This window comes from Hippocampus comes, unplaced genomic scaffold (genome assembly GCF_001891065.2).
Source record: "Hippocampus comes isolate QL1 unplaced genomic scaffold, H_comes_QL1_v1.1 scaffold397, whole genome shotgun sequence".
Taxonomy (NCBI): Eukaryota; Metazoa; Chordata; class Actinopteri; order Syngnathiformes; family Syngnathidae; genus Hippocampus; species Hippocampus comes.
The window spans coordinates 636,852-661,119 of NW_017804968.1; the positions used below are offsets into that span (position 1 = coordinate 636,852).

The 24,268-nt window shown below is 42.7% G+C and overlaps 2 protein-coding genes across 2 annotated transcripts in view; both read left to right on the forward strand.

Moving 5' to 3' along the window:
- Positions 1 to 20,196, forward strand: part of mthfd1l (methylenetetrahydrofolate dehydrogenase (NADP+ dependent) 1 like) — a 37,743-nt gene extending 17,547 nt beyond the window's left edge. Inside the window, exons 22-30 of the mRNA XM_019889620.1 lie at positions 740 to 851; positions 8,933 to 9,072; positions 9,687 to 9,728; positions 11,494 to 11,597; positions 11,668 to 11,845; positions 12,682 to 12,789; positions 12,873 to 13,025; positions 17,833 to 17,964; positions 18,670 to 20,196. Of these exons, the coding sequence (XP_019745179.1) occupies positions 740 to 851; positions 8,933 to 9,072; positions 9,687 to 9,728; positions 11,494 to 11,597; positions 11,668 to 11,845; positions 12,682 to 12,789; positions 12,873 to 13,025; positions 17,833 to 17,922 (927 nt within the window). The 3' untranslated portion in view covers positions 17,923 to 17,964; positions 18,670 to 20,196. The remainder of the gene's footprint in view (positions 1 to 739; positions 852 to 8,932; positions 9,073 to 9,686; positions 9,729 to 11,493; positions 11,598 to 11,667; positions 11,846 to 12,681; positions 12,790 to 12,872; positions 13,026 to 17,832; positions 17,965 to 18,669) is intronic.
- A 571-nt stretch (positions 20,197 to 20,767) lies between these two features.
- Positions 20,768 to 24,268, forward strand: part of akap12b (A kinase (PRKA) anchor protein 12b) — a 32,132-nt gene continuing 28,631 nt past the window's right edge. The window contains exon 1 of the mRNA XM_019889590.1: positions 20,768 to 21,075. Within this exon, the coding sequence (XP_019745149.1) occupies positions 20,980 to 21,075 (96 nt within the window). The 5' untranslated portion in view covers positions 20,768 to 20,979. The remainder of the gene's footprint in view (positions 21,076 to 24,268) is intronic.

The window sequence follows — 24,268 nt, forward strand, 5'->3', positions numbered from 1 at the left end:
TATAGATTTTTTTTTTATTTTTTATACCGGGTTATGAAGTTCACTCATCAGTCAAACGGGGGGAATGGACGGTACTGGCTCTCGTTGCCCACTTGAAGGGCATTCGAATGAGTAAGTGCAGCATGCAGATGGCACGGGAAAGCACGGCTTTCGTCAAAATGAAGCTCCTCAACTAACTTCAACATTGCTTCATTGGCACCAGGATGCCAACAAGATGACACCAAAGCTCTCCTTTTTATTCCTTCGGCCTGAGCAACCCAAACAATTGAATAGGTAAGTTTTTAAAATGCAGCAGTTTCTCCCAGTGGACTCAAACTCTGCTGATTTGAAACCTAAAATGGAGCACCGATGCCACCTACTGGTGGTTGTGCATCAGTAATGTTGTTTGAAATTTACAGCGGAGCAACGTGATGGCTCAAATGCTCTCGTGGGCCTTTTTATGACCTTGACGCTGTGGGTTTCCCATTCATTTGTTTCATTCATCAGGAGGAGAAAAAAAGCCTGCTGGCACATTTTGTTAGTCAGGCCCCTTTGAACTTTTTTTTTTAATCCCCATTTTATGCACTGTATGTGCTGCCAGCCCACACTGAGCCACTCATCCCCCAACATTGTCCTCGAAAGATGTCGCGTGAAAGAAAAGGTCCTTTCCAATTTCAACCGGAGCCGGGTGAGTTGCTGTTGGTTACACTGTCTGACTAAACGCTTGTGTGTCTTGTGTACCCCCTCGCCATTGTTGCAGGGTTCACCCGTGTTTGTCCACGCCGGGCCCTTCGCCAACATCGCCCATGGCAACTCTTCGGTCCTCGCAGACAAGCTGGCTTTGAAGTTGGTGGGACGGGACGGCTTTGTGGGCAAGTGCACACCGCCCCTGCGCATACAGATCAAGTGTTACCCATACTCACGACGGAGACAAGGAGTCACGTTTTAAAATACACTCTAGACTTACACTTGGAATTACTTCCTTACTCTCGCAGCCTTTGGCCCACATTCTTTGCTACTCTGGCATCGCTATCCGGTGAAGCTTTCTAGGAAATTGGTGGAAAGATTGCGTGAAAACAGACAGGAAAGAGGAAGGAAGTAAATTGATAATCTTAAGACCCTGAGGAATTTTGGAGTAAGCCATGCTAATCCTTTCAACGCCAAGGCGTACATGAGCCTTTCCATTTTTTTAAATCTATCCATCTATTCATCTGTTCTTGTTGTCTACGTTTACTTTGGCAGCAGAAACATGTTTGGAATGCGGGTTAGCGGGCCTTCGCGGCCACTGTCGAACGATTTAGATGTATACACGAAGCTCCGTTGTGTGCGCGATAACAGGTAAACAACACTTTTAACACGTTGAACACGGGCAGTCAGCTGTTATGAGGTAACCAGTGTAGGGTTTCAAAACACTGCAAATCTCATTAAAAAGGAACAGAAAAAAAACCTTCCACACTTGTTTTCCATCAGTCAACCTCGTTCCCTCCCTTCATTGTCTGAGGCCCTCTGATAATCTACTGAAAAATATGGCAAGGTTAGACAAAACTGCCGAAAGGGATTCCTCACAGAAATATAAAATCAAACATTTATTGAATGTTTTTGAGCTTTTTGACTGATCTTTAAAGACCCAAAGATGGGTTTTCTATGATGAATTAAGCACGGAACCAATCAAAAGAAAGAATAACTTCTTCGAAAATAATTTATTTCCTGATAAATGACATCATGACAATCCTTGACTGGCAACCTCATCTTTATTTTCTACTCAAAAGCTGTGCAGCTCTCATATCCAAAGCGATGCAACGCCGCCATCAACAGGGATCTGTTTGTCAATCTGTTCTGCATTAAGGGCAGCCCTTGACAAACCGACAAAATCTGCTTTTGAGTCTCATTTAAGGTCATCCGCCGTCTGCACTTCATGCCGTCGCATTCGGTCATTTACTGAAGACAATATTTGGGTCTGGAGAAAATTATGCAAGACGTCATCCAGCCCTACCTGTCTGTGGGATTGTTACTCGACACTCGGGTATGCGAGGAACTCGACCTCCCGCCCGTCGTTCCCCAAAGCGGCAGCTGGGATGCATGATGACCCCCCTCACCCCCCACCCCCGAGCAAACGCACTTCCTTCCGCTCCCATCAACTTGCTGCCTCAACTTTAAAAATCCCCCCCCTACCCAAGTCACCTCCTTTAATCCTTTGAGCTAATTGCTGAGGTGTGCAATAGTGTGACATTGCGACATAAACTGCCCGACTGTGAAAGACACTTGTGACAAAAGCATTAAACAGGTCATAAACCGCTTCATAACTGATGAACACTCTTCCGAAAAAAAGAGAGCGATTGTATCAAGAAGTCGGTCAAAATGGCTACTTGGACGAATTGTTTTGCCGTTCTCTTTCATGGATGATTTTTTGAAAATAGCATTTCATACGCGTGTGGAGCACAAGGACAGTGACGTCAAATGAGATGAAAGGCAAATGGAATGATTGAATCCAAAATTTCAAATGAAATTAAACTCAAGGAGTGCAGATGAACGTCTTTCAGATGTCCCACGCGTGTCTTTTAAATAAGAGTAAATTATCTTTAATAAGTTTAAAAAAACTGCCACTTCAATTTAGAAATATATGTAATCTACAGTTTTTTTTCCAGATTTTCTGCGGTATTTAAAAGTTCTTTGACAGGCACCAAACCTACTTTGCCACAAAATGCAAACATGCTCACAAATGGCAAACGACGACTAAAACGAAGGTAAAGATTTTTGTTGTTGTTTAGACGCACACATGCCATGTGAAATGGGCCAACTTCCTGTTTTGTTCACGACCTCCGTTTATACCCCCCCAAAAAAAATCTTCACATCCATCCGGTGAATGTTGGACAGCTTTCTACTTTTTCTTTCATCACTTCCCATTACGGCACTTTTCATTCATGCGCGGATGTTGGAAAGGGTCAAGTGGAGCGATTCAAAGTTCAGATGCAAAATCACGGCGGTGACGTGCGTCGGGGCTATCTAACAATGCACAATGTTGTTAGCGTTGGTCCAAAACGTGTGAAGAAGGGGATGATCTCTTTCTCCGACGTGAAAGCGTTGATGTTAACAGCGGGGTGGGAACGCAAACAAAAGTTTCGAAAATCATGTGTGGCCTCCTCCATCCTTCCTTTTTCCTCCCCGCAGTCTAACAATGGATCGCTTAGCCCCATTTGTCTTTCACATGTTCCTCATATGCCGCAAACTGATTTAATTACTTCGTGTTTGATGCATTGTGCACACTACGGTACAAGACAGTTTGGCAACAAAGCATTATCATCGTCATCATTAAATTACATCGCTGGTTTTTGCCTTCTACATCCTAGTCACAATACAAGGATATATAGATTTTTTTTTTATTTTTTATACCGGGTTATGAAGTTCACTCATCAGTCAAACGGGGGGAATGGACGGTACTGGCTCTCGTTGCCCACTTGAAGGGCATTCGAATGAGTAAGTGCAGCATGCAGATGGCACGGGAAAGCACGGCTTTCGTCAAAATGAAGCTCCTCAACTAACTTCAACATTGCTTCATTGGCACCAGGATGCCAACAAGATGACACCAAAGCTCTCCTTTTTATTCCTTCGGCCTGAGCAACCCAAACAATTGAATAGGTAAGTTTTTAAAATGCAGCAGTTTCTCCCAGTGGACTCAAACTCTGCTGATTTGAAACCTAAAATGGAGCACCGATGCCACCTACTGGTGGTTGTGCATCAGTAATGTTGTTTGAAATTTACAGCGGAGCAACGTGATGGCTCAAATGCTCTCGTGGGCCTTTTTATGACCTTGACGCTGTGGGTTTCCCATTCATTTGTTTCATTCATCAGGAGGAGAAAAAAAGCCTGCTGGCACATTTTGTTAGTCAGGCCCCTTTGAACTTTTTTTTTTAATCCCCATTTTATGCACTGTATGTGCTGCCAGCCCACACTGAGCCACTCATCCCCCAACATTGTCCTCGAAAGATGTCGCGTGAAAGAAAAGGTCCTTTCCAATTTCAACCGGAGCCGGGTGAGTTGCTGTTGGTTACACTGTCTGACTAAACGCTTGTGTGTCTTGTGTACCCCCTCGCCATTGTTGCAGGGTTCACCCGTGTTTGTCCACGCCGGGCCCTTCGCCAACATCGCCCATGGCAACTCTTCGGTCCTCGCAGACAAGCTGGCTTTGAAGTTGGTGGGACGGGACGGCTTTGTGGGCAAGTGCACACCGCCCCTGCGCATACAGATCAAGTGTTACCCATACTCACGACGGAGACAAGGAGTCACGTTTTAAAATACACTCTAGACTTACACTTGGAATTACTTCCTTACTCTCGCAGCCTTTGGCCCACATTCTTTGCTACTCTGGCATCGCTATCCGGTGAAGCTTTCTAGGAAATTGGTGGAAAGATTGCGTGAAAACAGACAGGAAAGAGGAAGGAAGTAAATTGATAATCTTAAGACCCTGAGGAATTTTGGAGTAAGCCATGCTAATCCTTTCAACGCCAAGGCGTACATGAGCCTTTCCATTTTTTTAAATCTATCCATCTATTCATCTGTTCTTGTTGTCTACGTTTACTTTGGCAGCAGAAACATGTTTGGAATGCGGGTTAGCGGGCCTTCGCGGCCACTGTCGAACGATTTAGATGTATACACGAAGCTCCGTTGTGTGCGCGATAACAGGTAAACAACACTTTTAACACGTTGAACACGGGCAGTCAGCTGTTATGAGGTAACCAGTGTAGGGTTTCAAAACACTGCAAATCTCATTAAAAAGGAACAGAAAAAAAACCTTCCACACTTGTTTTCCATCAGTCAACCTCGTTCCCTCCCTTCATTGTCTGAGGCCCTCTGATAATCTACTGAAAAATATGGCAAGGTTAGACAAAACTGCCGAAAGGGATTCCTCACAGAAATATAAAATCAAACATTTATTGAATGTTTTTGAGCTTTTTGACTGATCTTTAAAGACCCAAAGATGGGTTTTCTATGATGAATTAAGCACGGAACCAATCAAAAGAAAGAATAACTTCTTCGAAAATAATTTATTTCCTGATAAATGACATCATGACAATCCTTGACTGGCAACCTCATCTTTATTTTCTACTCAAAAGCTGTGCAGCTCTCATATCCAAAGCGATGCAACGCCGCCATCAACAGGGATCTGTTTGTCAATCTGTTCTGCATTAAGGGCAGCCCTTGACAAACCGACAAAATCTGCTTTTGAGTCTCATTTAAGGTCATCCGCCGTCTGCACTTCATGCCGTCGCATTCGGTCATTTACTGAAGACAATATTTGGGTCTGGAGAAAATTATGCAAGACGTCATCCAGCCCTACCTGTCTGTGGGATTGTTACTCGACACTCGGGTATGCGAGGAACTCGACCTCCCGCCCGTCGTTCCCCAAAGCGGCAGCTGGGATGCATGATGACCCCCCTCACCCCCCACCCCCGAGCAAACGCACTTCCTTCCGCTCCCATCAACTTGCTGCCTCAACTTTAAAAATCCCCCCCCTACCCAAGTCACCTCCTTTAATCCTTTGAGCTAATTGCTGAGGTGTGCAATAGTGTGACATTGCGACATAAACTGCCCGACTGTGAAAGACACTTGTGACAAAAGCATTAAACAGGTCATAAACCGCTTCATAACTGATGAACACTCTTCCGAAAAAAAGAGAGCGATTGTATCAAGAAGTCGGTCAAAATGGCTACTTGGACGAATTGTTTTGCCGTTCTCTTTCATGGATGATTTTTTGAAAATAGCATTTCATACGCGTGTGGAGCACAAGGACAGTGACGTCAAATGAGATGAAAGGCAAATGGAATGATTGAATCCAAAATTTCAAATGAAATTAAACTCAAGGAGTGCAGATGAACGTCTTTCAGATGTCCCACGCGTGTCTTTTAAATAAGAGTAAATTATCTTTAATAAGTTTAAAAAAACTGCCACTTCAATTTAGAAATATATGTAATCTACAGTTTTTTTTCCAGATTTTCTGCGGTATTTAAAAGTTCTTTGACAGGCACCAAACCTACTTTGCCACAAAATGCAAACATGCTCACAAATGGCAAACGACGACTAAAACGAAGGTAAAGATTTTTGTTGTTGTTTTAGCGTAACCCTGTAAAGCTGAGTTGAAAAATGAACTCTTGTTGAACTCGCTGAAGGACGCATGAGGGCCGGGGGTGTGTGCTCAAATTCATGGCCGCGCTTCATTGGGCTCTGTGTTACCATTTTTCAAGTCACCTCGACCTTAAATGAAGTCGCTCTGTCAGCTGAAATCCCTCATTCACGTTGTTTGTTACATTTTTAGTATTGACCTGGATCTTCCCTCGACTATAGATTTGATGTATTTTGTGATCGGCTGTAATGTCTTCCAATCCAATCAATGACCGAATGCGAATGATGAACCGCGATACAGCAAGCTAACATTTTATGATGGAAAACTGGCCTAACAGGAAGTAGATGTTGCTAGTTGCTTGTCCTTTTTTTCCCCCCCTCCGCATGTCATCCGCCGTCATGTCCATCCTGTCTCTTGGGATGGTTCAAGGTCATCACCCAGATACGGAAACTTGCAAGAGCTTGCGCATAACATCGACAAAGACGAAAACAACTCACTTATGTTCAATTCAAGCTTCAATGAATCCCAAAGCCCATCTTTTGGGAAGGTGGGAGGAAGCGCAGCAATGCAAGTTGAAGGGACTGCTAACCCGCTCACCACAAGACCAACCTGCTGCCGCCTAACCAAATCACGCCGATTTACTTGCCGCATTTCCTAACATGCGTCCCATTCATTTGCCGTTCTCTTTCATGGATGATTTTTTGAAAATAGCATTTCATACGCGTGTGGAGCACAAGGACAGTGACGTCAAATGAGATGAAAGGCAAATGGAATGATTGAATCCAAAATTTCAAATGAAATTAAACTCAAGGAGTGCAGATGAACGTCTTTCAGATGTCCCACGCGTGTCTTTTAAATACGAGTAAATTATCTTTAATAAGTTTAAAAAAACTGCCACTTCAATTTAGAAATATATGTAATCTACAGTTTTTTTTCCAGATTTTCTGCGGTATTTAAAAGTTCTTTGACAGGCACCAAACCTACTTTGCCACAAAATGCAAACATGCTCACAAATGGCAAACGACGACTAAAACGAAGGTAAAGATTTTTGTTGTTGTTGTTTTAGCGTAACCCTGTAAAGCTGAGTTGAAAAATGAACTCTTGTTGAACTCGCTGAAGGACGCATGAGGGCCGGGGGTGTGTGCTCAAATTCATGGCCGCGCTTCATTGGGCTCTGTGTTACCATTTTTCAAGTCACCTCGACCTTAAATGAAGTCGCTCTGTCAGCTGAAATCCCTCATTCACGTTGTTTGTTACATTTTTAGTATTGACCTGGATCTTCCCTCGACTATAGATTTGATGTATTTTGTGATCGGCTGTAATGTCTTCCAATCCAATCAATGACCGAATGCGAATGATGAACCGCGATACAGCAAGCTAACATTTTATGATGGAAAACTGGCCTAACAGGAAGTAGATGTTGCTAGTTGCTTGTCCTTTTTTTCCCCCCCTCCGCATGTCATCCGCCGTCATGTCCATCCTGTCTCTTGGGATGGTTCAAGGTCATCACCCAGATACGGAAACTTGCAAGAGCTTGCGCATAACATCGACAAAGACGAAAACAACTCACTTATGTTCAATTCAAGCTTCAATGAATCCCAAAGCCCATCTTTTGGGAAGGTGGGAGGAAGCGCAGCAATGCAAGTTGAAGGGACTGCTAACCCGCTCACCACAAGACCAACCTGCTGCCGCCTAACCAAATCACGCCGATTTACTTGCCGCATTTCCTAACATGCGTCCCATTCACGTCAGCGCGATCACATTCATTCGATTTGAAATGTTAACTGGGTTCGCCGTTTGCTCATTACGCTCACAGCCCCACATGCCGAATGCCGTACTTGTTGACTTTTAGAAAGTCGGCGGGGTTTTGATGCCTCGTCGTAACAGAAGAATCGAGCCGTTTATCATTTCATGGCTCAAAAACATGACGTGACCAGATGGATAATTCACTTAGCTTGTACGTGGGAGGATCAACCAGCTATTCCTGTGACTCGCAGCGAGTCATGATGAATTGGCTTTCCGTCTTGTCCGGTGGTCACAAACAGCCCATCAAGGCAACGAATGGTAACTGCACGCAACAATTTTCTTATTTTCTTCATCCTTTAATTCATGCTTCTTTCAAACTGATGCCAAGCACCGCGGCTGATTCATGTTGTACTTTGACTGTCCGAAAGCTCATCAGTCGATTTTGGAAACGATTTTTTAGTGAAAGTGCCTCTTCCCGCTTTTCCTGCTTTTCAGCTCATCTGAGAAAAGTCCATAAATGGGAAAATGGGCGTGGCCTGCTCAAGCATCTATTGAACTGGTTGTAGCTTTGAAATACATCTCCGTAGTAGTTCAAGATTGGCTCAAACAAGCAAGTGTTGTTCAAGCGTTGTCATGCGCACGTGCATGCATGTTGAGCCAGGGAAGCTTATCTCAACAAGGGCGCTATGCCAGGTGGAGTGCAATGTTTGCTTTCCTTGGCCCGGTTCAAAAGGCGGGTGGGTAAGGGCATCCTTACCAGAGGGAGGCCCTGTGACTCTTTCAGACGGCGCAGTGAAACATCACTCACCGCACATAAACACCAAGGGAAAAAAAAACAAATTTTTATCGATAGTTTCCCCCTCTCCTGCACACTCTAAACACATTAAAACATTGTAAAATAATACATCAAATTGGAGTTGGGACAATACTCACAGGCATACGATATGCGATGTATCCAAAAAATCCCTGGGACTGCTGTCACAAAAATATATTTTAAACACAAGCCACAAATTTTTCCCCGATCGTGGGCCAGATGATCAACGTCTACAACGAGCTCCTGTGGCTAAAATCGTGCGCCTCACATTGCAGTGACCGAAGCTGGCTTTGGAGCGGACATCGGGATGGAGAAGTTCTTCAACATTAAATGCCGGACTTCGGGCTTGAGGCCCAATGTGGTTGTGCTAGTTGCGACCGTTCGGGCTCTGAAGATGCACGGCGGAGGCCCCAACGTAAGTCCCCGACAACGCACTGTCATGATAAAGACCGAGAAACCACCATTGTGTCATTTTGCCCGCTGGTATTTTGTCAGCAGCCTTTTTAGCGGTCATGTCATTTGAAGTTACGCAAACACCAACTTATATTTTTGTGCCACAGTTGTCCGGTCGGACGAAGCGAATTGTAATTTAAAGTATGACATTGCAAAGCAGCAGCAAACCGAGTTAAAGATATTTAAAAGCAAAGTAAAGAAAAAAAAACAGCTTCCCAAAATCACAAAAAATGCACAAAGTGCAGGAACAAGATTTTCCAAAACGTGATTTTAAAAATATTGTAAGACCTTAATCCTATTTATGGGGGAAAAAAAGCAGAGTTTATAATCTGGATTGAAAAGCATTTACAATATCTTGGTATGTTTTGAATCTTTATTCATTCATATTATTCACACTGATCGGAAAGTGTTATACACGCGTGCGTCTTATTCACGATTTAATGGTACTGTATATAATAAGCTCCTTTCATTTCGCATTGCGTTTCTGAGAAATTTGAAAGGCTAATGTCATGATTTGACCCAAATCTTTCAAAATGTGTCCCAAATTCAACAACACGTGATTATTTTTGTTTTCAGGTATCCGCCGGCATGCCGCTTCCACGAGAATACATCGACGAGGTACGAGACACTTTCATTTTTTTTTTTTTTCGATCTCCTCTCGTAGTGACACGTAAGTAAATAAGCAGAAAAGTATTTGTAGGCACTTTTTAATTCCATTTAGGCGTGGCGGTCAGGATGCTTGCAGCCCAATTAAAGCTCCTTAAATTCGTTAGGCGAGGCAAGACTTCAATTACGAATCAGTCATTTGCTTCTTTCTATAACGTAGTTTGGCAGCCCAGCTGCAAGTTGGCTTTCTTTTTAATGAACCCGTGACATTTGCACATATGCACAGTTTAAAACAGCTTTTAATTCAAGTGGCAAGAGTTGCATTTCAACTATCACAAAACTAAAAAATGAAATCTGATCGTTTCCACTTTATAAGGCGCACGCAAAAGCATTCAGTTTTCTCAAAAGCCAACAGTGAGCCTTATAATCTGATGCGCCTTGTATGTGGAACAATATTCTGATTTCTTGGACGTAGTATTTTAAATAATTCTGGAAAGCGCTTTGTTACAGCTGCAGCAGCTCGATAGAAATAAAGCTGTATTGTATTCCCTTTAGTGTACCGCCATCTAGTGGACACATAACGCAACCACAGCCACTTTTTTTAACTTCTTTTCTATGCGCCTTATAATCCGGTGCATCCTATATATGAAAACAGTTTAAAATAGGCCATTCATTGAAGGTACGCTTTATACTCTGAAGTGTGTTATAGTGCGGAAAATACGGTAATTTGGCCTTTTTTGGGGAGGGGTGTTGCATTTCTTGACACTTCATTGCATCCGCCCTTTCTTTCTGGCTCCCACCTATTTTCACGCTGACACCTTATCCATTCATTTTGCCCGCTAATGCGATAAAGAGTAGCGACTTGACTGACAGCTGAAACCAACTTTGAATGTGGTTTTCCCGTAATGCGGAGGAGGTGTTATCCTCATATCTGGCTTGGATTAAGCACGCTCCAGGGCAGATTCAGCTGACCAAATAATGTAGCGGCGTCGCTGAATTGTCGAGCCTGTAACAAGAACCAGAAGTAGTTGGGGCAAAACAGAGCTGGTGAAATGAATTTTATGAGACCAGGTGTGGCTCTGCTAGGATGGCTGCGCACGCGTGCACACGCTGCGGTCAAACGTGGGTGTAACAATGTGCGGTTCATGTGCTTGGCAGTCTAAGCCAGACTCCCACATGTCATAAACATTTCTAAAATATGTTGTTATATGTGATTAATAGGATGGTGGAATAGCTGGGCAAAGGATTTTTTTAGGGCCACACTGAAAAGAAAATATGATGAGTGGGGTGGCTATAATGTTAGAGAAATTCATTCACACTGGTCTGAGAATAATGTTGAAACATTTCTCGAATCGTCATTTTGTTCTGAACATACATTGGAAGTACGGATTTTTGTTTTAACTGTTTCGAGAGTAAAACAAAAGATTCGGTATGGGGGGCGGGGGGGATGAATGTTTTGTGAATTTTGAGCAATACAGAAGACATGCAATATCGTTAAATATTTATACAGCACTTCTGCTGAGCTGATCGAGCTAATGTGCTTATGCATATGGCTTAGTCCATTTAAAATTACAACTTTTTTTTCTTGTAACAGCATTTTTTAAAATCTCATTTATTTATTGATTGAAAACGTAAGTTTAAAAAAAGGGGGGGAGGCGGGGGGGGTCTTGTGAAATGACTTTGCTTGTCAACTTCAGCCAGCCGTGTTACAATAGGCACTCAAGCATGCGACTTTCACAACACTTCATTGATCATTTCTATTTCTTTTTCTTTGCAGAATCTCACTCTTGTTAAACACGGCTGCCTCAGCAACCTGAGAAAGCAGATCGAGATCGCTCATCTGTTTGGAGTTCCGGTCGTGGTCGCTCTAAATGTCTTCAAGTAAGAATCATTCCTTCACTACTTTTTAGCCGTTGTGTTGTCATGGCTACAGAACGCTGCAATTTTTCAGGACAGACACCCAGCCTGAGATAGAGCTTGTGTGTAAGATCGCCAAAGAGTGCGGGGCGTCCGACGCGGTGCCGTGCCACCACTGGGCGCAGGGAGGGCGAGGTGCTGTGGAACTCGCCCAGGCCGTGAAAGCTGCCAGCGGCAGAGCCAGCAACTTCCAGTTCCTCTACGACATTGAGGTGAGACTGTGGTAGGGTCGCAATTTATTCCCACGCAAAGTTTCGCAGCTCCCACTCACTCTCATTCCATAGATGCCTACACCTCTAATTATCTCTGCCTGTTTGGATTATTTTTTTTGGGAGGGGTGGCGTCCGAGTTGAAGAATACTGATGTGGGAGGAGGAAGGGAGGGGGGGTTTTGGGGATCAGCTGTTTTGAGTTAGTGTCCCTGGGAATTTGTGACTCCAATTAACTGATCCTGTTATGATCCTGTCCCCGCCCATTCTCCAGGATGCATCTGCATGCTCGCCAAGCATGCAACAACAGGAGTACAATACTGTACTTTCATACAAAGACTGATTTGATTACCAACCATAATGTGATGTTCATCTTGCAAAAGTTCAGATTTTAAAAAATATATTTTTTTTAACAAATATGTTATTTTGTCGATGTTTTCGACTTGATGTTGGTCATTGACCTCAATGTCAGAAATTAGATGAAAAAATGTTGATCGTTGTTTTCCACAATCCAAGCCGATGTTTGCAAATGTCTTATTATGATTAAACACGAAAATAATCCATCTCCTTTCATGGAAGACCGCAGACATCTCAGAGTATTTCCTGTTGAGAGGCTGAAAATTCCGAGGATTTGGACAATTTGAAAGTGAAACAATGTCTTTCCTGTGGGTCGAACTCGACTATGCTTCTTTAACACCATGCAGTACTGTAAACCTTGTGCACAACTTGAATTGGCTCGAGTCTGTACATTGCTTTCTACCTCTCTTGTCCCATGAATGCATATTCATGCAATCAAATTGCTCCCCACATCCTCTCTTTTGTTTTTCCTGGGTGTGATAGATGCCAATAGTGGAGAAGATTCGAACCATCGCCCAAAAGGTGTATGGAGCTAATGACATTGAGCTGTCCTCGGAGGCCATGGACAAAATAAATGACTATGATCAGCAGGTGAGATTGCACTTATTTGTCTGAAATGGATTTCAATTATTGTAGTCTAATTTTCTTTACCCCCCCCCCCTCCCCCAAAAAAGGGCTATGGTTCTTTACCAATCTGCATGGCCAAGACTCACCTTTCCCTGTCCCACATGCCGGACAAGAAAGGCGCCCCCACTGGTTTCATTTTGCCAATCCGAGATGTTCGCGCCAGCATCGGCGCTGGCTTCATCTATCCCCTCGTGGGAACGGTAAGTAGGAGATTGCGATTTCGCAATGCACAAATGTGATTGAATCCGTTTCATCCAATTTTAACCCTTTCATGCACCCTGTCACTTGATAACACGGTGGTGTCAAAAATAAGGCCCGAGGGCCGGAACCGGCCCCAAGGAGGTTCGATCAGGCCCGCAGGATCATTTAAAAGTGAAACAATGTATTAAAGACACGGAATGTATATTTTTCATAAAATGCACTTCATGGATTATCCACTAGGGTCACATTGTTTTTGATCAGAGTAGAAGACAACATTGTTTTGATCAGAGAAGAAAACAGCAGTCTCAGTCTGTCACTGAGACAGACCCATCGCATCAGACAGTATCAATGCGCCAATGCGTCTTGATACCAAAACAAAGGAACGACATGATATTTTTGGTTATTTATAGCAGAGTATGGTATAACGTTAATGGTACGGCCCACTTGACATCTCCTGAGTCCGTATGTGGCCCACAATGTGAAATGAGTTTGACTGAGATGAAAACCTCTCGGTCGGTGAGGGGCTTGAGCATGAAGGGAGCCGGGTTCCTTCAATATTTCACATCCTGCCGTTTCACCACGATGCCCCCGACAGCCGGGCTTTGATTGGCGCGATGACGAGGTGTCAGACACCAGGGCACGCTGGGAAGGGGTGGCGGTGTCTCGATGTGGCGTCTAATCGGCTCTTGCCTTTCATCTGCCGCGGCCTCGTGGAGTCACTGGTCCATTGGCGACCCTTGAACTGTGACTCGCAACCAAAACACAGTCTCATAGAAGTTCTTTGAACTATTTATTAGATCAATAAGTCACTTTAACACAGAGATCTGGCAAAATAGTCGTCCCCGGTCATAATTCAAGGAAGTATTTGTGTGGAAAAAGACTCGTATTTGTGTGTTTATACCCAATGTTTTATCAACCGGTATTTTTAGTGGAGGTTTATAGCCCCTTCTAAAAGTATTGGAATGGCAAGGTCAGTTCCTTTGTTTTTCTTGTAAACTGAAGACATTTTGGCTCCTGGTCAAGATAAATATAACACAAAAGTTGAGAATTCCAGCTTTTATTTCATGGTATTTACGTCTAGGAATGTTGAACAACTCAAGACAGAGCACCTTTTTTGTTTGAGACCACCCACTTTACAAGTGTGCAAAAATCATTGGAATGGACCTAATTCAGTTACCTTCAAGTGAATAACGTTTAATATCTGGTGGCACTTTGGTTGTGACATTCATCTTTTGATCACAAAACCCGACTGTCTTCAGCAGACGAGAAAAACAAAGGCCATTGACCTTTCCGTTCTACTGCTTTTGAAGGGGACGGGATGGAAAATGCCCTTGGATGTGGGAAAGGAGAGGCACCGAGTAGAATTACAATTTTTTTGTTTTTTGTTTTTGTTTACATGGTCTCTCATTGATTTTCACCCGGACAGCCGTAAACAAGCGTGCTTTAAGCCACTTGATGACATTTTTACAGCACGCCGCAAACTCGGTGAATGGAGTCCAACATTCAAATAGTAGTCAGAATGCGGTCATCCCAAAAATAACTTCAGAAGTGACATATTGTCACTTTTTTGCTGCAGAGTCTTCATGCCCACAAACATGGCCACAAGCTGTTTGGTCGCAGGAGTGGTGGGAACCCGGTCGTTTAGTCCCCACTGACTCCTAGACGGGGAAATATCCGAGCAATCTGGTTCTGGTGGTGGTGGTGTGGGGGTTGACCGTGAGACCAGGGGGACATTTAGTCCTGGGAAAAAAGGGTTAAAGGGGTCTTTTCAGGGTTAAGAATCAGGAAAGGGACTGATGTCATTCTTCTGAAATGTGAGGGAGGGGTGAAACGCAGAACAATGGAACCCTGAAGAGTTCATATCCCGTGGCCTCCACCCGGCACCATTCAACCCGAAACAGCTCAGATTTATCGAAAACCCTCCTCCTCCAGCAGATTTCTCATGCTCACCGCTTGGTTAACGTCGAACAACTCAATATATTTGAAGGCTGGACTTGAGGAAAGAATCCACGTGAGATCAAAGTTGAACTCAATGAATTTTTTTTGTCCAGCGGAATATTTGATCGCATTTTTTTTGTGGCGCAAAAGCCCACGAGCGCAGTAAATGTTGCCGTCTTCACAGCTGACCTGCATTTTAAGTGCACCTTTTACTGTAATTTCTTCAACATTTATTACCGTTAGTGTCGACGATGCCGTGCAATCCATATGTTGATCCAACCCAAGCAACTGCTGATGCCAAAAAAAAGTTTTCCCCAGCGTTCCGCCGACTCACCCTTTCGGTTGTCTGATACTCTCTGTAATTGTCTGATGATTTTATAAGTTTGTTTGCGTTGGAATTCAATTCTATAATCCCCCCCATTCCTCTCGTGAGCTACTGTGATTTGGAGAGGATATTCTCCACAAATAGCGTGAGTCCGAAACCCTCGGGGATAGTCGCAGACAAAGGCACGCTGTGTTTTTTAGTATAATACGGGGACTTATGTGGTCAAGTGGAGTATCCGACTTTGGCTTTGTGCTGTGTTTTTTTCTCAGACGTGAGAAGCAGAGAGCTACACTTGTCTCCAAGTGCCATCTTGTTAGTGCCGTCTTTTCAGATTCAAACTGGAGGCCGAAATTGAGATGATCATGTTGTACAACACTTTTTTTTTCTTTTTCCTCAATTTAGGCTGCCAAGGCCTTCACAAAAAGTAGTGCTGGACCATGAAACTTCAACTAGATTAACAATGTTTATTTAAACCAGCAGATTTTTTTTTTTTTTAAATACATTTTTAAAAATTGACAGTTATGATACAGTACGGTATATAGTACAAGTCAGACATTCCATTGACTTGCCTTACAAACAGTAAAAAAAAAAAAAAAAGCCAAATGAGTAAAATATGACACAAAAAAATAATACATACAGAAAAAATAATAATGAACAATAATTCACTGAAAGTGACATCACAGTTATTCAGAGCTCAGGTAAAGACCAATCGCGGCTCAGCTTGCGAGCGTCACATGACCAAACTGAGAAAAACAGCTGAGCCGTGAGCAATTGTAATGTCACCTTTCGTGAATTTTGCTTCCTTGATTCATATCCCACACGTTGATTATTAATCAGAATAATGTGTTTAGATTGGTTGGGCCGCATGGAACAGATTGTAAAGAAAATATTTGACTTGGCTTCCCCCTTCATGTGTATCGGTGCTTTTTGAAAAATTGGGAGATTTTGTCAAATTAAGAGTATGTGGACTTTCAGTCTTCGCGAATAGCAGCGGCCATCTGTACTTTCTTCGGACATCATGGCTACTCAGCTAACTCGGGTGTCAAAGGGAGGCCCTTGGGTGGAAGTGGTTTCCGCATTGTTACATGACTTAGTGGCGACCACTAGATAAGGATGTAATGCGACTCTATTGAATTCCATCAAGTCCGCTCACACGTTGAGTCATGTGTGCCTTGTAGAGTCATGATGACCTCAGTCGTCAGAAGTGGGCTCGGAGCTTGCCGCAAGTACTCCCCCCGGTTTTGTTTACTTGCAGTGCCGCCTTTCCTTTCCCCGCGCAGGAAATTGCCCGGTCACTTCTTCCCGCCTGAGCTCCACTAATGGTCTTGTAAATTTGCCCCTGGGTCACAGGCAAGCAGGCATGCAAAGAATGCTGCCAAATCGTTTTCTTGTCCGCTGGGTCAAACGGTTTTTGGGGGCAGGACTTTTAGGAGACAAACCTTGGTCTCCAATCAGGAGCGTTGTGTAAAAGTGTCCGCCAAATAACTTTTGGGTATTAAAATAAAACCGGGTGTTCGTGACGTTCTGTCACTTTCTCCAAAACTTTAATAACCACAGAAGGGTCATTTTAGTTCCCTCTCCATTAATATACTGCTCCTGTTAGCCCCAAAATAGCTTCAAAGCTCTGTCACCAACTTGTCTGCCAAGTGTGTCATGTTGTGGTTATTTACCTTTCACACATAGGCTTCATTTGAAGTGATTGCACTAAACGTAATACTGTTAATATCAGTCAAAGTTCCAGTGTGTCTCCTCTCATGTCCCGAATTCAATTCTGCCCTCTTAAAATGTTTCCCCTCTTATTCAATAAATCCACATGACCTTGTTATGTCCGGCTGGCTCCTCATCGTGAGTTACAATAAATGGTTTAATTGGTGACAGAATCTTTTACATTCCCAAATTCTGAAGGAATTATTAGGTTGTGGTTTTTTTTCTTCTTTTGTTTTTTAGCAGTCTGAAAGGACAAAGGCACCATTGACTAGTGGCTGAATTCATGATGCCTAAAGTGAAGGTTGTCATTTTCCACACTGCTCTATGGTGCGGAGTTAACTCGAAATTATAGTCATTGAACCTGCAAGTTTGGATAGAAAGTCTTGGGGAGCTGCTCATTTGGTGCATACAGCGTGTTGTGGGGACAATGCTAATTTAAAGCTACGGCTATTATCCAAATTGTAATGCTGCCTGTTGATGAGCTACTGCCATCAGTTGTGCTTTTATTATATCTTTCAAAAAGCACTGACCCCAGATAAACCTTTTTTTTTTTTTAGGTCTGATTTATACACCCTGATAAAATCCTCTTGCTGGCATGCCCATCTCAAATTCAATTCACTGCACACCATCCATCCATTTGTTATCCATACCGCTTATCCTCAAGGTTCTTTTCAATGGGTGACAGGTCTGGACTGCTGGCAGGCCAGTTTAATACTCTTGCTATGAAGCTGCACTGTTGGAAGATGTGCAGTATTTGGCTTGTTATCCTCAAAAAGGCATGCCAGATCTGGTCCCGGGCCTTGACTTTGTCCTTATATGCCTTGTCTTCCATTCAGATGAGCACCATGCCCGGCCTGCCGACTCGACCCTGTTTCTACGATATTGACCTGGACCCGCTCACTGAGGAGATCACAGGTCTCTTTTGAGCACGTCAAGATCCTCAACAGGAAGATGTTTGCTAATTTTACGTAGGTCCTATTTCTCTCATTTGCGACCAGATGGTCAATACTGTTCAGTTTCTGCAGTGGGGTTAAGCATGGTAAATTCAGACAGTCTCTAATCCGGTCCACCGGTTTATTATTTGGCATTTGACATCTATTTTAAATCTCAAATGTGAGCCTTAAACGCATAAAATGTGCCTGCCCCAAGGTAGTTTTTCCACCATTTGGTAAAAAAAACAAACAAACAAACAAACAAACAAACAAACAAACAGATGGTCATCGCTGTCTAAATAGCACATCGCACCATACTGTAAATGAATGAAACAAAGAATCCAAATGCAACATGGTACATCTGTAACTACTTTAATATCCTGTTCTCCCTAACTTTTTGTGTACTTGGTAGAAATGGGACTTAAATGTATTCATTCTTCTTACGGGAACTGGCCACGATGACCAAGAATGCTCTGAATGAGTGAGTCAGTTGAGGCATTTGTCCTTCTCAAAACACATCAGCTGAAAGGTTGTTTTGGGCCCCGAGAACATTATTGATCTTTTCCATCATGCTTCACTCACTTTACATCAGTCCCTGCTCGATTCTGGACCAGTTCCAATCCGTTGAATCACCCGCGCGCACACAAGAGAGGAGACAATTGACTTAGAGATGCAATATCATTCACACACGCACGAACACGCAAGCTGGTTTTAAATGCGTCATCCTGTTTCTTTTCCCAGGCCTCAGGATGCGCACTGCGTGTCCCATCAAGACTCATCACTGATGGGAAGCGCTCTGCAATTACTCCCAGCAGCTCATATCGCAAATTGTGTTTCATATGCTGTCTTTGCAGTGTGTGTGTAATATGCCAAAGATGACGCGGTCCAGATGCTTTTCACCTATCTTCGCAAACCTCTACTTTCAGGGTTTTTTTTTTTTTTTTTTTTTTCTGAATCATGTTCGTATAGTTACTCGCAGGTCTTTGAAGTAATGCTGCTTTTTATCGCGGTTGCGAGCTTTTTACATGACTCGGGCACATAACCAAATAGCTCTTGGACGCACAAGTTGCCTTTTACGTGGAGCAACTTTTTGTCTCTTGCTGGAGTGGTTGCACTGTAACCATGCTGAAATCACTGTCAATCTCGCTCCAGTCTTAATGCTGTTACATATTATTTGACAGGGTCACAATTACAAACCTTGGTATCTCCCATCACATGGTCGATGGAATCAATCGCTAATGTATGTAATACTGAATGTTATATTTCATGAAGGGTTATACATTTCTAAAGGAATGTCAGTGACTACATTATGACAATTCAATTGCATGGTGATCATCAGTTTGAGAAATACATTTACTTCTGAAATTGTGTTTTTGTTTTTACTTGACCCTGTGTGCCTTTCCTGCAAATGTGCAGTGAACCGCAACTATATCGCGGATTAAGTGATTGTTTTTTTGTGTTTTTGTTTTGTTTTTATTTGTACGGACGAATCCAAATTCAGAATTGTGCACTTTCAGTTGAGCCGCAAAATACCGGGCAGCCCTTACGTCTACCGGCAAAGATGCGATGTAAATAAGCGGAAGAAGAAGAGACAGAAAAGATAATTCCCGCAGAGCAGGGAAAATAATTCCTGGTGATATTCCTGTACACTTTGTGTAGATGCTCCATGTGTGTTACTTAGAGCAGCGGTTGTTTCAAAGTTCATTAACTGTTGCATTAGCAGATCCGATTTTAATTATTAAATGAAACTGGACAGTTTTTATTTGTTGTATCTCAGATTTTCACCCATTCGGAGTGAGTCCTAAAATCCCCCCTGTGATGAAAGGCGGTTCAATTTGCTCTTGTCACTAACGTTGATTTCTTTCTCCTCCAGGATAAGATGCTTATGTTGTGAGCATGGAAGTCGTGCGCTTACACTTGTCTGTCACCGGTAGCATTCCACATCTGTACACTCTGTTATTGTGTGTATGTGCGCATTGGGCGGGATCTGACACTTAACTACAGTCGTGACTGCAAGGAATGTGCTTACAGTCGTGCAGCAATGGCTTATTCTCTGTATGCGTGTGTGTTTTTGAACCCTCTTGAGTGGATGACAGACATCTTGACAAGGAGCGACCGTCATGGCTTTGCAATGTGGTGGAAAATATCAGCTTTAAATCACTCAACATTCGAAAAGTTAACGACTTGTTTACACACAGTATGGTGCGACTCACCTGTATTGCATTTTGGTGCCTTGAGATAAAAGTGACCTGAATTTTTCAAAATTTGTGCCGTGTCGTTCAGCCAGTGTTTTGACTTTGATTGGGGAAGCGCAAAGTGGAGATTTAATCTGTGAATGGCAGTGAAGTCAGCCACTCACAGTCGAAGTTTACCAGCAAACCAAACAAAACAGTTAGACTTTGTATATTTAAAACAAAGAAACAAGGTGTTTAGTTTATGACTCACACATAAAGAAAGGCCCTGCTAGCTAAATGCTAACATGTAAAGAAAGTCCCTGTTAGCATTATGCTAACATATAAAGAAAGACCGCTGATAGCTTATTGCTAACACATGAAAGAAATACCACCGATAGCTTAATGTCAGCATAGAATATATATTTTTTTATATGTATATTTCTCTCCACAACAGTGGCTCTTTAAAACTGCGATATCCTTTTCTATTTTAAAGCAAGTAGTCTATTAATTTTAAATGACATGTCAAATGTTTTTGTACAATGTCCAAAGAGAGTATTTTACTTTTTCCTCTTAAACCAATTGTTGTATTGCATTGTGCTAGTGAGTATATCCTCCCATCAGCACCTCAGTGATGCTGCAAGGCGTGGAGCCTCATGTGATTCTGGCAGGAGGAGGAGGGTGCGGTAAAAGAGTTGTCTGTCTCTCCCTCTTCATCCCTGCAGGTCACCACACTGTGGTGCGGTTACTCAGCACACAGCTCGCACTTTTTGCAGTCTGTTGTTGTTTTTTTTGTTTCCTTTTTTTTTTTCTGGACGTGGGGGTGGAGTGCCGACTCGACTCCCCAGGCAAACCGCCACGCAAGCACCGTCGAACGGCCATGGGAGCAGAAAGCTCAGCGCAGCGGGACGTCACCGCGAGCGAGGAGGAGAAGGATGCTTCAGCGGCCGAGGGAGGCTGTGTCCTCGACAGCAAGGTACGTCATGCCTCTCGCTTTTTTTTTTCTTTTTCTTTTTTCAAACCACATTTTAAATCTTCACGTTTCCTTAAGCCGCTGTCTGGCATGTGTTTGCTGGAATTGTGACGCAGCTATTCATGTATTAATTTTTTTTTTTTTTTTTGCTGAGTCATGCTGGAGAAGAACAGTCAAAAACAGATTTAGAACACAAGTCTGGTGCTGCACCAATCTTGAAACTATTTGGAGTTTGTGAAATAAATGTGCCTTCTTGAAAAAAGAAAAATGATTCTGGAGGTTTGGGCACCATTCAAACGCAATAATTCAGATGTGTAAATTAATGCTTATACAGTGTGCTAAAAAATACATTTATATGTATGTATAGATCTAAAAAGCATTCACAGTAACTTCAAAGTCAAATACGATGTAAAAACAGATTAATATATACGTTAATACTATCAGTGTTAATATAGAAAGGCATTCATATCTGCAGTCCAAAATGTAAAGTGCAAATTTTCCTTTGGTTTTTGTGCAAGAGCATCCATCGAAAATCAGACATCTAAATTAGCAGATAAATCTATGTAAACAAATACTTTTCATCTTCAGTTGTTGTGAGAAGCTTTCAAGTGCAATCACGGAGGCCTATTTTTAACCTCATGACTTCAGAATTGGACTTTAAAAAAAAAACATGAATAATTGATCTGCACCGTCCATCTTGGCTCAAAAGCACCATGCACAGATTGGTTTTCAGCTCACACATTTTGCTTTTGGCTTTGTATGAACTCTAACCTCACGGCTCCAAGAGGTGTTTCAGTGCATGTGATCTAGTGTCTGACTCAGCACTCTAACCCCGGTGTAAATTGCTCAACGTTGTGCAAAGGAATATTTGGGAAGCGGTCGCTAATGACCGTGTGTTTGTACCACCAGCTCCATTCACACCTCGTCTCATATATTTAATTCTCCTTGACGTATTGACTTGTTTTTATGCCACCTGCTCTGGTCACGCCTCATTTTTGGTTTTATTGACTTTTTTTTTTTTTATGGGTGGTAGTTCACAAAGTCACACTTCTGTCTCCGGAGATGACAAAAGAACTCATAAACTGTATTTAAGAACAAACTCATCGACTTTAGAGGGCCTCTTCAGTACAACCACAGAGCATTTGTGCTATGTTACTTTTCACCACTGCCACCTGCTCTTTTCACGCTTCATATTGTCTTCTATTGACTTTTTTTATAGGCGGCCGGTCAAATAGTCACACTTGGTTGTGTCTCCTTGAAGGGTCAAATAACACAGTGATGGTTTGTGGAGCCTCGAGCCGCATTTCCACGTCTTGAACGGTCGCTGCCACGTTGTTGTTGTTGTTGTTGTTGTTTTTTCTGCATGAAATCGGTCATTGAATCATCATTGTCGTCACAAGATTGTCAGTTCTTTTTTTAATGTTTGGAACAGAATTCCAAGATCATTCTAGTTTAATTAACTTGATCGCGGGCACCGTCACATGCCTCCTTGCGAATTTTGTTTCCGGACATGCAGTGTGGAAAATAAATGTCAGGAGCATTGATAACTGTTTTTGATAAATATAGGTGACAAAATGTGTCGAGACAAATTTTGCCCCACTCCGCCCATTCAGTATGTATAAGAAAAAGTTCAACATCTCAGGTCAGTTCGGATTAAACCATTAGTTGTCTTAATGAGGGGAAATGTCCCACTTGATCCAAAAAAAAAAAAAAATCCAGTGAATTATGGAGGCTGGATGACGGCTGCATCATATGACAAAAGTTTGAGAAAGATAAATGTGTATCTGACATCCACTCAATAAATATCCTCCACACTTGCATGGAGGAATTTCAGCAATGCTCGGCCTTCTCATAACTTGCCACCTCAAACCACTTTAAGAGTTTGATTAACCAGCTGAGGCTCCCACATGTTGCATTATGGCAGTACCGTACCAAAAATGTAGCACAACTTCATCAAATACTGTATCTCATGTTTTTTGAAGGCATCAAGTTGAAGGCACACTCAGTGTGTCACCAGGTTGTCTTGCAATTAGTGTGGTTTTGTACCGAATACGACAAGAGAGCATGCAGTTGTACGCTTGTGCTACAGGAAGTGTTCACTGGGAGGAAATCAGCTATTGAGGGTGGAGGACGCAATCTATAACCGCAAGCAAGCAAGGTGCAACGAAGTCAGCATCTGATACTTGTAGGAGAGTACATGAGTGACTTAAAAAAACACACATACAGATGCTTTCTTCTTTACTGAAAGGTGGCAGGGGCGTTCAAGTCGAAACAAATCTCTTGGGTAATGGTCAACCTTGGCTGATTTTCTAGTTGCGATGATGTCAACGTGAGGACGCTTGTCACTTAATCTCGGGCGTGGGTGTTAGCTGTGAAAGAGGCGCACATCTGTACACAATCTAAATACTTTGAATATTCGAGCCTTGTCCTCTTGGTACCCATATTGCTGACATGTGTGTTTTGCTCGGCGTGATCATAAGTTGTGCTATGACCACAACCAATCAGAGCACCTAAAATGGTGACATCATCGGAGGTATGACTGATTTAAACGAAATGTTTCCATTGCGATTGTTGTGCCGGCGAGTGTTGTCGTATGCTCGGTTTGTAGATGCACCTGGTGTGTTAAGGTAGCAGTTGTGTGAAGGTTTATAGTTAGCCAGTCTATGGCATTTCGTATTGCACGTTAGCATTAAGCAAGCTGATTTTTGTTCAAATGCCATTACAATAGACAAGTAGATAACGGAAACCACCAAAAAGCATTTTACACAAAAAAAAAAAAAAAAAATTTAATGTCAAAAGACAAAAAGGTTTTTCAGCGTACATTGTTTAATACTCTTATGCTTTTTGTCATCTTCATCATTCTGTCATCTTCATCTTCCCCACTGACTCTCAAGCTGTAAGTTCAACAAGACAAGTGCAGTTGAAAACGCCAACCGACTTAATTTCATCATGTTATGTGCTCCTTGTTATCACTTTCTGCCCGCTTGTAATTACACGGCCGTGTCCTGAAACCACATTACGCTTGTGCTTTGGCCGACCCGTGCCGCAAAAAAAAAAAAAACATATCGCCGTGAGTGGAATGTCAGGTGCTTATGTAACATAATGTACGGCGATAAAACCCACAACGTTCCTGTATAGTGAGTGGCGGCTGATCAGACGCTACCGTGGCTCTTATTATCCTCTTTAGTAGAGATGG